This window comes from Callorhinchus milii, unplaced genomic scaffold (genome assembly GCF_018977255.1).
Source record: "Callorhinchus milii isolate IMCB2004 unplaced genomic scaffold, IMCB_Cmil_1.0 Scaffold7, whole genome shotgun sequence".
Taxonomy (NCBI): Eukaryota; Metazoa; Chordata; class Chondrichthyes; order Chimaeriformes; family Callorhinchidae; genus Callorhinchus; species Callorhinchus milii.
The window spans coordinates 5,848,809-5,862,977 of record NW_024704748.1 but is presented as its reverse complement, the minus strand read 5'-3'; the positions used below and the strand labels follow the sequence as shown (position 1 = coordinate 5,862,977).

Here is a 14,169-nt window from a genome sequence, read left to right as displayed (position 1 = left end):
CAATGACGGCCGTGGTTCAAATTCCACACCCCGACCCTCAATCCTCAATCCCCTCCACCTTGACCCTCATTTACCAGTCTTCAGATCGCAGCAGAAGACTTTCCTCTTCAACCATGCCTAGGGTCACCTTACCTTTCTCCTAGGCTCCACGTCAAGCTCTAATATTGTTAAATGCTCTGAGATGCTGTCCCACCTGAAGGGTGCTATATATATAATATATAAATGTAAACTGTTGTGCTTCTTCTAACAATGTGACATGAACACATCTCATGTGTGCTCTGCACCTTTAGTCTTTTTTTAAAAAATTGGTCACTCAATCCATGACTGTTTGAGAGACACTGCTGTGTGCAATTGGCTGCCGTGTTTCACCCACAAAATACACAATCAATTCACTTTACAATATATTCTGTGAAGTGCTTTGAGAAATCTCAACAACATGATAAGACGCTATATCAAATGCAAGTATTATTATTATTGATCCGATAATGAATTTCCAGACATCTCAGAGGAAAGCTTTCCAGTATACAAGTCTTGCAAGCAACTAAAAATATTCTAAGACTGGATGGCAAACACAGAGAAGGCCAGGAATTCTCAATCATACACACAGTATTAAAATAATTTCTCGTTGCGTGCTGTATTTGTGTCTGTTCAAAGGGAAATGGATACCCAGTTCAACAGCAGCCATACACAATGCGCCAGCCTGGCTCAATGGGTTCATCTCTCACCACACTCTCATCCTGGGTTAGAAGGTTTTGTGGGTTCAAGCCCCGCATCAGAACTTGGAATCACATAGTCTAAGTTGACACTCCAACGCACTGCTCGGCGTGTCGCATTGTTGGAGGTGCCATCCTTTGAATGAGACGGTAAACCGAGATCCCATGTGCCTGTTGAGGTGGACATTAAAGATCCCATGGCACTACTCAAAGAGAGAAACGTTCTGGCCAACAATCCCCCAGTTAAAATCGCTCATTCACTTAATGTTGTTTGTGGGCCATTGCTGTGCATGTTTGCCCACATACAGTCACTTGACTTTACAGTATATCCTTTGAAACGTTGTGGGACATCCTCCCGACATGACACTGTACAAAATACAAGGATTATTATTAATAAAACAAACAAGACCTTTAAATTTGATGTCTAATCCACTGAACTCCAGCTCGACGCCTTGCAGAGCTTCTCCCAGTGTTTCATGGTAATGGTTGATCGTCTTCTTCTGTCCTGCACAGAACGGCAGCGAGAAATACTTGTATGTTTCCTGGCGGTTATGGTATGGCCCAACCGTGTTCATCCATAAGACGACTTCCTCTTTATCCTTATACTGGAAAACAGAGAGGCCAAACAGTAAACCACTGGCAGTTGAACGAGGACACAAAACAATGCAACTCAGCCTCTCAGATGAGTCAAAAGTAACATGGGTTTTGTGAAGAGGCGAAAGAGGGTTGGGAGGAGAATCTCTTGCGCGTGAATATGAAATTGTAATAAATTACCTACTAAATAATAAAATAAATAAAAATAACGAAATAATAAAAACAAATAACTAAGTAATAAAATAAATGGCACATTTCATCCACAAAATACAGTCAATCCACTTTATAGTATATCCTGTGAAGTGCTCTCAGCCGTCATCCTTGTGTGAATCTCCAAATAACTCATCTCTTTACTGGCAAAATTCCATCGGACCGGAGAAAAACAAGGAAATGGCTTCAGGTGATCCGATGAAAATTGGAAAACACAAGCTCAGTGGAATGATGTATAGACGTCAAAATATGCATGATAACCTTGAGTTTCCACGTGGGAACTGAAGCCTTATAATGCTCGCTTCCTACTGGAGCTCTCTACTCTAATCCCATTCCCTGCCCTATCCCTATTGTGCCTGCTAGTGCTCACTCCCCTCCCGAGTGAGCTGCGGTGGAGAAATCAGCAGACTTCATCCTTGAAGTAAACTTTGATTGTACATATACTGAGCCCATAACTGCCTCTCGAGTAGCCTATAGTTTCGGGGAGAGAGAACTAGCAGATACAATGGGCTATGGTTCCAAGACCATGTGAATGGGAATTATTGGATCTTCAACATTTAGGAATAACTCGGCATTTAGATCACCCACAATAAACAGGGGAACTTAAATGCTTAAAATCCTGCCCATAACACAACTATTCCCTAAGTGTGGACAATTTTTCAAACAACTTCACTGTAGTGAACAATGGTTATATCTCTTTTTCTGAAAAAAAATAAAAAGATTCTTTGAAATTCAACTTTAATAAATGTGATATTGACACTAATACATGGGAGGAAACCTCCACGGATGTCAAAATGTGGCGATTCGTATGTCAGCAAGCAGTTAGCGATGTTGAACAATACAGGATTGCCAAGGAAGAAGAGAAACGTAGATAGGGGAAGGAGCGTCAGTCTGCTGTGACCACACGATTGACTGGGTCATCTCTCGTCTGTCACATTTGTGATAAAATCGGTCTCTCTAAGATTGGTCTACAAAGGCACCTGAAAGGGAGTCCCATAACTTATTGGTTAGCACGCTCGCCTCGCAAGCAAGAGGACCCGGATTCGAGTCCCGGGCAGCTAAAAGCTTAGATAAGTTTACTTACTCCACACACCTGTTTCCCTAGCAGTAAGTAGAAACCTGGTTGTTAGTCGATTGGCGGAACGCTTTCTGGTATTAATAATCCCTCCCTCCATCCCAATCCAGTGGTCACACAATCCACAACTGTTTTTGTGGGACACTACTGTGAACAATTGGCTGCCGGTGTTTCACCCCAAATACTGTCAATCGACAGTGTATTCTGTGAAGCGCTTTGAGACATGTCAATGACCTGATAAATCAAATGCAAGGATTATAGTTGTCATTATCAAATGGCCTCCAAGGACACGGCCAATCTCAAATCCCTCCCTTTTTGAAAAAAAGGCTGAGGAACAGTCGTACTGAATTACCTCTGATTTGGCCTATTATTGGACAATGCTTGTGGAAAAAATGGATAAGCAAAGGAGAAATATTGCAATCCGCCCAAGGCAAAGAGTGAATGTGTGGCACTCGTGCACCTCCCAGTTACTGTTTTAACAGCTGCACTCAGCAAATATGGAAACAAGTCAGCAACAAAGCCAGAAGTTCAGAAACTGGTTCAAGAGGTTGGGGGACTGGCTAAAATATGCCCCTTTTTAAAATAACAATGAATTTTTATTTTCTGTTGCAGATGAGTCGAGTGTAACAATATCCAGTAATTTCCTCCTCACTTCATCCATGTTACAGAAGATGTTGCACCAAACATGGTGACGAATCATTATCTGCTATGAAAATGATGAGGCTCACTCACACTGCTCCGCTGCTCCTTCACAGCTCCTATTCTCTCACCATTGTCATAGTTCTGCCCACTCGCTTAATCGGTATATATTCCTTTGTAACTCCATGCTCCAATCAACACAATTTACTATGCTTCCCAACTTAATGTCATCTGCAAACTTCAGGTATATAGAATATATTCCCCTGGTTGGAGAAACTAAAACCAGGGGTCACAACCTTAAAATCAGAGGCCAGCCCTTTCGCACTGAGTTGAGGAAGAACTTCTTCACTCAAAGGGCGGTGAATGTATGGAACTCACTACCCCAAAGGGCTGTTGACACTCAGTCCTTGAACATATTCAAGACTGAGATAAATTTCTTATTGCAAAGGGATTAAGGGATATGGGGATAAGGCAGGGTTATGGTATTAGCTGGAGTTAGATTAGAAGATCAGCCATGATTGAATGGCGGGGCAGGCTCAAAGGGCCGATTGGCCTACTCCTACTCCTACATGTTATGTTATAGCCCTCAATTTCTTCATCCAAGTCATTAATACAATATATATGGTGAAAAGCTGAGGCCCCAGTACAGATCCCTGGGGAACCACACTTGTTACATCCAATCAGAGAATGTTCCCTTTATCCCTACTCTGTCTCCTGTCTCCCAACCAATTACCAACCCATCTCTCAAGGTTACTCCAATTCCATGAATTTTAATCTCTTGCGGAACCTTATCAAAGTCTATATAGATGGCATCCAAAGCACTTCCTTATCCTCCGTGTTAGTGACCTCCTCAAAAAAGTCAACTAGATTAGCCAGACATGACCTACCTTTCACAAATCCATGCTAACTCTTTTTTAATCAGCTCATACCTGTCCAAGAGCCCACTCACTCAGCCCCCTGGTGATAGATTCCAGTTGCTTCCCCACAATGGTTTCTCCCTCCTCTTCTTAGAGCGCTACCCTGCATTGAAGGCCCTATATAACTGCAAGTTTGTCGTTGTAGAATAATGGAGTGACATTTGCAGTTTCCTAATCTGTAGGCACAATTCCTGAAAATGGATTCCTTAATTTGTCTAAAGTCCCCTTTATTTTCTCCATTAACTTTTCTTAAAACTTATAGTAAATACAATAAGTTCCTCCCCTTGCCTTATTTTTTGTTTTCCCTGTACCGCTGTTCCCCACTGTAAAAACAGAAAAACGTACTAAGTTAACAAATTTGCCATTTCCTTATTGTCCATTATAGTGCAAAGGAGATTTACCAGAACAATACCAGGAATTCAGTTATGTGGAGAGACGAGAGAGGCTGGGATTGTTCTCCTAAGAGTAGAGAAGGTTAAAGGGATATTTAATAGAGGTGTTCAAATTTATCTGGGGTTTTGATAAGAGTAAATAAGGAGAAACCGTTTCCACTAGAGTGTCGATCAGTAACCTGAGGGTAGAGATTCAAGATAATTGGCAAGAGAATCAGAGGAGTTTTTTTTAACGCAGTAAGTTGTTACGAGATTGAATGCACTGCCTGAAAGGGTAGTGGAAACAGATTCAATAATAGCTTTCAAAAGAGAATTGGATAGATACTTGAAAAGAAAAAAATTGCAAAGCTACAAGGAAAGAGAGGGGAAATAGGACTAATTAGATAGCTCTTTCAAAGAGCCAGCACAGGCACGATGGGCCAAATGGCCTCCTTCTGTGCTGTAAGATTTTTTGATAGTCTTGCTTGGGCAACAGGGAAACAAAGCAGTGCTTGAACCAATATTTCTGTTTTTTTGCAATATTTGCAATCTGACAGCAATACAAATACACACTGCAAGATAAGCCCTCGTGTTCATTAAAGTTGGTTTGATATCAGCACTGGGGGAAAAGGGATTCCCTCAGTTTTCAGAGGATGTGGGTATTAGGAATGTAAAATCACAAGCTGGGTGCAGAACAGTGCAGGTTATTATTCAAAGAGTACAAAATTCAATGGGACAAAACATATTACTCAAAACCTAACAGTGATTTAGAACCGATATGATGGGCTGAATGGACTCCTGTGTTCTAAGCTTCCTACGAATGCACCAGAACTCAAATAATCCTCATTCTATCACCACAAAAAGCAGACTAATTTCATTTGAAACTCTCGTCTCCTTTCCGCCAAAACAACATTGGATGCTGAATTGCTACGGTGACCTCAACCCACTCGCTCAGGCAAGACGGCCCGAGGTAAACTCTGCACAATTTTCTGCAGGTTCAATTGTGCAGAAATCCTTTCAGCCGAATTCTTACTCACTGCCACATTGCTTTGGGTCCCAGATTCTACTCCTGAGCTTTTCAAAAGGGAAGAATATTCTACAAAATTGCGCCAAGGTCCTCAATTATACAACATCTGCACACTTAACAAGATACCTCTAAACTCAACAGGAAAGGGATAAACATTTAACTGCAGTACTTGGATACTGAAAGGCATGTGAAAACAAAGTGGAGGGTTTTTATTGGGGGAGGGGGGGTTGCTTGTTTCTGACACTGCACTGGTTATGCAATGACACTGCGCAACACAATATGGGGATACATACAACTCCCTGTGCAGAGTCCCATAGTGGTTAGTGCACTCGCCTCGCTAGCAAGAGGTCCCGGGTTCGATTCCTGGGCAGGGCAAAACCTAAGGCAAGTTTCCTTACCCCAATCACCTCTGCTTACCTAGCAGTAAGTAGTATCCTGGATGTTAGTCAATTGGCAGATCACTTTCTGGGGGTAATAATTCCTCAAAAAAACTGCTCTGCGCAGTTGGCTGCCACATTTTGCACTCAAAATACAGTCAATCCAGTTTCTAATTTGCTGTATCAAATACATGAATTATTATTATCTAACTCGGGAGGGAGGGGTGGGGGTCCAGCTCAGGAGCATTCAGGACCAAAAATATAGCCGCTTCCCCCATGGATGCAGAAAATGAGTGAAGTACACACTGCCAATCTTTCCGGTATATGAACTCTACTCATTGCTGCCAGTTTACTGTCATCTGAACCAAACCTAAAAGGCAAACAATGGGCAGGGCTCAATACCTTCGGTCTGTGTGTTACAAACAGCGATGTGTTGGAATGATTCCACATAGGCAATGCAAACAGTGGCAGATAGGTCTACATGACTCCATTTTGTTGCTTACATCACCGAAGACACGATCGAAAAGGAAAGTCTTCAGACAGGACTTGAAGGAAGCAAGAGAGGGGGGGTCAGGCGGAGGGACTGCGAGATAGAGTTCCAGAGTGTGGGCAGAGTGTTTCTGACTCAGAAGCTACCTGTGTGCCAGGTTGATGCAGGGTGTTTATAGTAGGTTTAAAGTCTGGCTTATGATTGACTTCTTTGACCACTCTTTTCAGGGTATCAAGGGATATGGGGCAAAGGCAGGTAATTGGAATTGAGGTACAGATCAGCCATGATCTAACAGAATGGCAGAACAGGTTCGAGGAGCTGAATGGCCAACTCCTGTTCCTATGTTCCTAGGCCAAGAGAAATAACAGTATTATCTCTCATCATTAGATATTGTTAGCCAGTGGATATGACAGGATCACCAACACATGGCTGACCAGCCAGGGCCCAGAGCTCCCTTCAAGGTTTCATAACCTCCAGGAAAGATTGTAGTGGAAAGGTAGTGCATTCTACTCTTTATCAAGGAGAAACTACAGGCCCAAGTCTACAGGACATGTCCGCAGCCGACACAAAGTCAGAAATACAGGAGACTGCAAGCTCCAGGCCCATTAGCCTCACTTTAGTAACAGAGAAACTATTCCTTATTCCTGACACTGGGTGTTTATCAGCCTGGCTCAGTTGGTCCTCTCATCAGAAGATTGTGGATTCAGGCCCCAAGTAAGTCTAGGCTGACAATCTAATACATTGCTGGTGGGGGGCGGGCAGGACAGGACTGCACTGTTGGAGGTGAGATGAGATGTTAAACCAAGATCCCGTGGTACTGTTCAAATCGAGAACAAAATAAAGCGCCCCAATCCGTTATTTTCCATGAGGGGTGCTATATAAATCCAAGATGTTATTGTTGTTCTGGCCAACAAGCCCCCAGATAAATTTTGTCATTCACTTCACAGCGGTTTGTGGGACATTGCTGGGCAAATTGGCTCCTGTATTCACCTAGAAAGCAGTCACTACACTTTACAATAAATCTCCAGTTCAGTGGGACCTGGTTTCTAATATTCATCAATGACATTATAGGAATAAATAGCATTACAGTTATGTTCACTGATGCTAACATCAGTGCAAGGTAGAACCCAGCAAAAGGGCGGACTTTGTAAGCTGATAAACAGGATGTTCAGAAGTTCAATGCAAAATGGGTTCATTGCAAAGTAGAACCCAGTGAACAGGCAGACAAACAGGATGTTCAGAAGGGCAGAAAGCAACAATATGTCCTTTAATATTTGGCAGAGTGGTGTAATGGCACCAAATTCTCAGTTTCACAACCGTATAGATAGGGTTCACCTCAAGGTGGTTGACAGGAAAGGTTGGAGTGATCATTGATCACTAAGAAGTCTCAAAAACTGAGGTGGCAACTGACAAAATGCTGGGATTCATGGGGCCTACACATCTAGAATCCATTCTGACAGTGTAGCATGCTCTTGTGTATTTAACCTTTAAATTTCCCCATCTGAAACCCTATAAACCCAGCCAATCCCTCCGCTTAGTAGGTACCTGCTGATTCACTTCCCCTGTCCCACCTGCCCAACACTGGCAATCGGGCTTTCATTGCCTCCGCGCCCATTCTCTGGAACTCCATCTTGGAGTGTCTTTCACTTGCCCCTTCCCTTGCCTCCTTAAAGGTTCAACTCAAGACCTTCTTCCTCTATGATCATGGTTTTAGCCATCTTTACCCGCTCAACCTCTCCCGATTAAGTGAAAATCCTGGAATATTCAGGGCCTTGGGGTATCCTGATACAAAAGGCACTATGTAAATGTCACTTTGTATTGCAATCTGTATTGTATTGCGTGACCACACCCAGAGTACTGTATCCAGTGCCAGGTGCCACAACTGGTAAAGTATGTGAAAATACTGCAAAATGTGCAGGGGAGGGTCACTGACCCCCTCTCTCCCAAAATTTGGTCTCAATGAAAGACTTGAGGGACTAGGCCTGTTCATGTTACAGTAGAGGAGATTAATCTTATTGATGTACAAAACATTCTGAAAGGATTTGAAGTAAAACCAGCAAGATCATCACAGTTCACTAAGGCTCCAGAACCAAAGATCACCCCTTAAGGTGGAGAACAATAATTTCTGGTTAGGCACGAGGAAACAAGTGCAACTGGTTCCCAAGTTTATGTCTGTGCAAATAGCATCTCCTTGTTAAGGCAGCAGCATACCATGAGGACATTGCTAACAGCATACCATGAAGGCATTAATAACAGCAGCTACAGACAGGAGTCTATATATAATAATCTTTGCATCTGATATAGCGACATATCACATCACTGAGATGTCTCAAAGCGCTTCACAGAATATACTATGAAGTGAATTAACTGTATATTTTGTAGGCGAAACACGACAGCCAATTGCGCACAGCAGTGTCCCATAAACAACCGTGGATAGTTACCAAATTGTTATTTTTTAAGGGATTATTACACCTGGAAAGCAATCCGTCAATCGACTAATAACTATGTTCCTACAACAACAACTTGCATTTGGATAGCATCCTTCACGCATAATAGCCTCCTGAAGCACATCCTACTTCCTGCTAGGTAAACCGAGGCGAGTAAGAAAACCTGCTCGAGAATTGAACCCAGGTTCTCTCTCTAACAAGTGCTCTTAACCAATAAGCTATAGGACTCCACGGCAGCTACAGACAGGAGTGTAATGACGATAACATGAGGACACAGTAAGCGGCAGCGCGGGGAGAGGCCAGGCCCCACGCCGCAGCCTGGGCCTTCCCTCGCACCTGCCGAACGCGAGGTAAACTCCAGTGTTAAAATATTTTAACGTTTTTTAAATAACCTTCGCTATCTTCAGGTAATGCCTGAAGGCCTTCCTCTTCGACTGTACCTTCGGGCACCTCCCCCTGGCTTGGCGTCATGCTTTGTCACTGTGAAGCTTTCTGGGACACTACCCTCGTTAGGGGTGTTATATAAATGCAAGTTGTTGTTGTGTGTTAGGCAGATAAAGTACAGTCCTTGTGTTGCTGGGGGGGCTCTCCTGGAGCTTGCTCGATTGCCTATGGGAGTCGGGGACACATTCTTCAGGGTATTCTTCTTCCCTCCCACTGCCCACATTTTCTTCCCCTCTGATTTTTCGCCTCCTTTGGGAGGGAGCAAAATGCCCAATAGCACCGAGATGTGTTGTTGTATTGCCTTGTGTGGCAACCCTTCTGCGTTTTTTTAAAAAACCTACATTTTTATAGCACCTTATCACATTGAAACCTCTCATAGGAAAGTAGTAATTCGACAGTCAAATGTGGCAGCCATTTTACACCAGAAAGGTCTCTCACCATGAGGTGAACAACCAATTGGCCAAGACGTCAGGAGAAACACCCATCGCTTCTCTTTTCCAGCAGACCTAGACAAATTCTCCATGAAGCTCCAGCTAATCCAGCTCAGCATGGACTGGGATTCGAACCGGCGAGCTCCAGGTCTGTAAGTGTCCACTACACCATTGAGAGCCACCCCATCACAGGAACGTTCACACATGTCATAATAGGCATCCAGGGCATTGATTTTAACCTCTCGTGGGCAATGCAGCGCTCACCTGATGCTGTCATTCGAATGTCAGCCAAGACTGTGACCCAAACCCCCGATAGGGGTTCAAACCCACAACCTTCTGACCTGGAGGTGAAAGTGCGAATAACTGAACCCCCGCACAGTGTGGGCCAGACTCAAGGTAAACTACAAGTGGCGAGTCAGGCATTGGGCGGCCAGGGAGGAGGGTCAGTGACTATTTAGAGGGCTGGACAGGGGGTCAGTGTCCGAGGGGCGCGTCAGTGGCCTGGGGGGAGGTGGTCAGTGGCCGGTGGGTGGGGGGGGAAAGGGGGTCAGTGGCCGGTGGGGGGGAGGGAAAGGGGGTCAGTGGCAGGTGGGGGGAGGGAAAGAGGGTCAGTGGCCGGTGGGGGGGAAGGGGGTCAGTGGCCGGTGGGGGGGAAGGGGGTCAGTGGCCGGTGTGGGGGAAGGGGGTCAGTGGCTGGTGTGGGGGAGGGAAAGGGGGTCAGTGGCCGGTGGGTGGGGGGGAAAGGGGGTCAGTGGCCAGTGGGGGGGAAGGGGGTCAGTGGCCGGTGGGGGGTCAGTGGCCGGTGGGGAGGAGGGAAAGGGGGTCAGTGGCCGGTGGGGGGGGAAGGGGGTCAGTGGCTGGTGAGGGGAGGGAAAGGGGGTCAGTGGCTGGTGTGGGGGGACGGAAAGGGGGTCAGTGGCCGGTGGTTTGGGGGGAGGGAAAGGGGGTCAGTGGCCGGTGGTGGGGGAGGGAAAGGGGGTCAGTGGCCGGTGGGGGGGGAAGGGGGTCAGTGGCTGGTGAGGGGGAGGGAAAGGGGGTCAGTGGCTGGTGTGGGGGGACGGAAAGGGGGTCAGTGGCCGGTGGTTTGGGGGGAGGGAAAGGGGGTCAGTGGCCGGTGGTGGGGGAAAGGGGGGGAAAGGGGGGTCAGTGGCCGGTGGGTAAGGGGGGAAAGGGGGTCAGTGGCCGGAGGAAACGAATGAGTGGCTGGAGGAAGGGAGAGGGGAATCAGTGGCCTGACAGAGAGGGGGAGAGAGGAGGTCAGTAATCGGGAATCAATGGACGGGGAGAGAAGGAATCATTGGCCGGAGAGGGGGGGGAGAGGGGGGGGGTCAGCGGCCGGAGAAAATGGTCCTTGGCTGACGCGAGGCCTGAGTCGAGGCCTCGGCCTCGCTTTACGGCTCGTACCGGGGTTGAGGCCTGCGCGGGCCGCGAGGAGCCCCGCGCTCTCCTGCTGCCGCTGCCCGGAGCGCGGCGCGCGTGTGGGCGGGTGCGAGGCGAGTCGAGTCGAGGCCCGGGGTTGCGGCGCGGGACCGGGGGGGCCCTCTCCCTCCCTCCCTCCCTCCCTCCCTCTCCCCCGCCCCCACCCCGCGCTGTGCCGCTTACCGTGTGCTCGTGTTCATCGGCGCGGCCCGTGGGCAGGCCCAGGCCCAGGCCCAGGCAGGCCAGCAGGAGTGGCCAGCGGGCGGCCGCCATGGCTCACAGCTTTCCCCCCCCCGTCCTCCCGCACCTCGCTCGCTCCCTGCGTCCCCCCACCCCCCACCCCCGCGCGGCCTCGGACTGCGGCTTTTCTACGCCCCCCCCCCAACCACCACCACCACCGCCGCCCCTCAGCGCCGAGCGTCACTGCGGCCCCCCCACCGGCTCCTCACAGCCACGTCACCAGCACCAGCAACGCCGCCTCCCGCACGAGCTCAACCCCAGGGGGAGGAGCGCGCTTTCGTGGAACAGCCCAACCGCCTCCCGGGGGTGATGGTGGTGGTGGTGGGGGGAGGGCGTTGTATCTCCTGGAACAGCCCCCCCACTCCGGTGTGGGCGGAGCGACGCCTCCCGGAATAGCCCAACCTTCTCGGCGGGGGAGGGGGGGTAGGGGTGGTGGTGGTGGGGGAGCACTGCCTCTTGGAACAGCCCGACTCCCAACACCGGTGGGAGGAGCACCAGCTCATGGAAGTCCCCCCACCCACCCGGAGGCGTCATCACGCGCCCGCACCCGGGGTGTGATGGTTCCGCCCCCCACCCCGACCCATCGGCTGAGGGTGGGGGGGGGGGAGGGGGTCAACACCCGGAGGAGCCACACACCCGCCCGGGGTTGGGTGGTGGGGAGGGACGTGGGCGGGAGTCCTGTCTCCTGCAACAGCCGTACCCACCCCCGGGGTGGGAGCGCGTCTCCCGGAACAGCCCCCGCCCCCCCAACCCCCACCCCGCCGCCCGGAGGGGGCCGGTTGGGTAGCCAGGCACGTCCCGGTGCACACTATGTGCCTGGGGAGGGCTTGAGATTGGCCCCCAACCTGGTGCTCCTTCAGCCCTCTTCCCCCTCAGCCCCGCGCCACCGCCATGAGTCGGGCTGTTCTGGGCGGGCGGGCGGGCGGGGACCCTCCTCCCCCCTGGGCGGGGGCTGAGATAGGTCACTCAGCACAGAGCGGGGATGTTTATTGAGAACATCGCCCGGTGCAGTAAATATTGGGAGTCTCGTGTGCAACCCAAAGACACGACCCCCGCTGTGACCCTAATCTTATCTCCGGCCTCGGTGTTCCGGATCCTGGATCCTCCCCTCCTACCTCAGGTGTTAAGATTCCCACACACTGTATCTATCCCCTGTTTCCTTTTCGACCGTGCCTTTGGTCAACATCCCTCCTCCACCCTCACTACGCTCTGATCCCAGTCCCCCGCCCCCCACCGCCCCACAGTTGTCCGGTACGTCGGGAAGTCCTCCCGTCGTGAAAGTCACCGAACAAATGCACTTTATTGTTGTTGTATCAGTTTGTCACTGTCACCATTTCAACACCAGGTGTCTCCCCTGCAGTACAGAACCAGGCGCAGGGCAATGTGGGTGCTGTCCTTCCTATAGCCGTGCATTCATTGCATCTCCGACCCACTATTCTCCTACTTACCTGCCCGTACCCTCCGTTCCTCTGGCTCCGGTCTGCTCCACATCCCCCGCCCCAACCGCCCTACCATCGGTGGCCTTCAGCCTCTCAGCCCCGAGGCTCTGGAACTCTATCCCCCAGTGCCTTCGCCGCCTCCTCCCTCTCCTCCTTCAAGGCCGGTCTCAAAACCTTTTTCTTTGACGGTGCCTTCAGCTCCCCTCTCGACTCTCTACCCCCTCCTCGCTCCCTCCCTTCCCTCCCCTCACCCTGACCATTTCCCCTCAATGCTCGGGTCCTGAACCAACTGTGCAGCGCCTTGGGACGTCCTCCTGACGTGAAAGGCGCTCTATAAATGGAATCTTGTTGTGGTTGTATTGTTGTGTTAGTGTTTCATGTACGATTAGTATTGTTTAGAATACTTACTTATGGGGCGGTGTACAAGTGTGTTCTGCCAGAGAAAGCAGATACTTGTGTCAGCCTGGCTCAGTGGTAACACTCTCACCTCCCGAGTCAGAAGGTTGTGGACTCAAGCCGCACATCTGGACTTGGAATTACATAATCTAAGCTGACACTCCCAACGCATTGTATTGTCAGAGGTGGAGTCCTGTAGCTCAGTGGTTAGAGCACTCGCTTTGCAAGCGAGAGACCTGAGTTCAATTCCAGGCAGCGCAAGACCTTGAGCAAGTTTCCTTACTCCACACCCCTAATAATAATCCCTCCAAAAAAACAAAAACAATAATAAATTGGTCATTTTCAATCTACGACTGTTTGTGGGACATTGCTGTGCGCAATTGGCTGCCGCGCTCGCCCACAAATATACAGTCAATTCACTTTACAGTATATTCTGTGAAGCGCTTTGGGACGTCCTCCGGACATGAAAAGCTCTATATCAAATGCAAGGATTATTATTATTATTATTATTATTGCCGTCGTCCTTTGGATGAGACGTTAAACCGAGGTCATGTCTGCCTGTTAAGGTTAAAGATTCCACAGCCCTATTTGAAAAGAGAAGGATTATTATTATTATTATTAAGGGAGTTTCTCTAACCCAGTGTCCTGGCCGACAATCTCCCAAATAAAATTGATCATTCGCTCCATGACTGTTTGTGGGACATTTTAGAGTGCAAAATATCCCCAAAATATACACAGTCACTGCATTTTGCAGTCTATCCTGTGAAGCACTTTGGGACGTCCTCCCAACGTGAAAGGCACTATATCAAAGATAGGATTATTGTTCTTATAACAACACCTGGGGATGTGAACTCACCTGATTTAGCAAGCTTGTCCAGAATCCCTTTTGCCTTGTTTATTGCTGCTCACACTATTTTGACACAGTGAACTAACACCCCAA

The 14,169-nt window shown here is 48.6% G+C and overlaps 1 protein-coding gene across 1 annotated transcript in view; it reads right to left on the bottom strand.

The window, feature by feature from the left end:
* Window positions 1–11,492, bottom strand: part of tm9sf3 (transmembrane 9 superfamily member 3) — a 64,554-nt gene extending 53,062 nt beyond the window's left edge. Inside the window, exons 1-2 of the mRNA XM_042336749.1 lie at window positions 11,338–11,492; window positions 1,123–1,318 (exon numbers count right to left, since the gene is read on the bottom strand). Coding sequence (XP_042192683.1) covers window positions 1,123–1,318; window positions 11,338–11,427 — 286 coding nt within the window. The 5' untranslated portion in view covers window positions 11,428–11,492. The remainder of the gene's footprint in view (window positions 1–1,122; window positions 1,319–11,337) is intronic.
* Window positions 11,493–14,169: the final 2,677 nt, after the last annotated feature.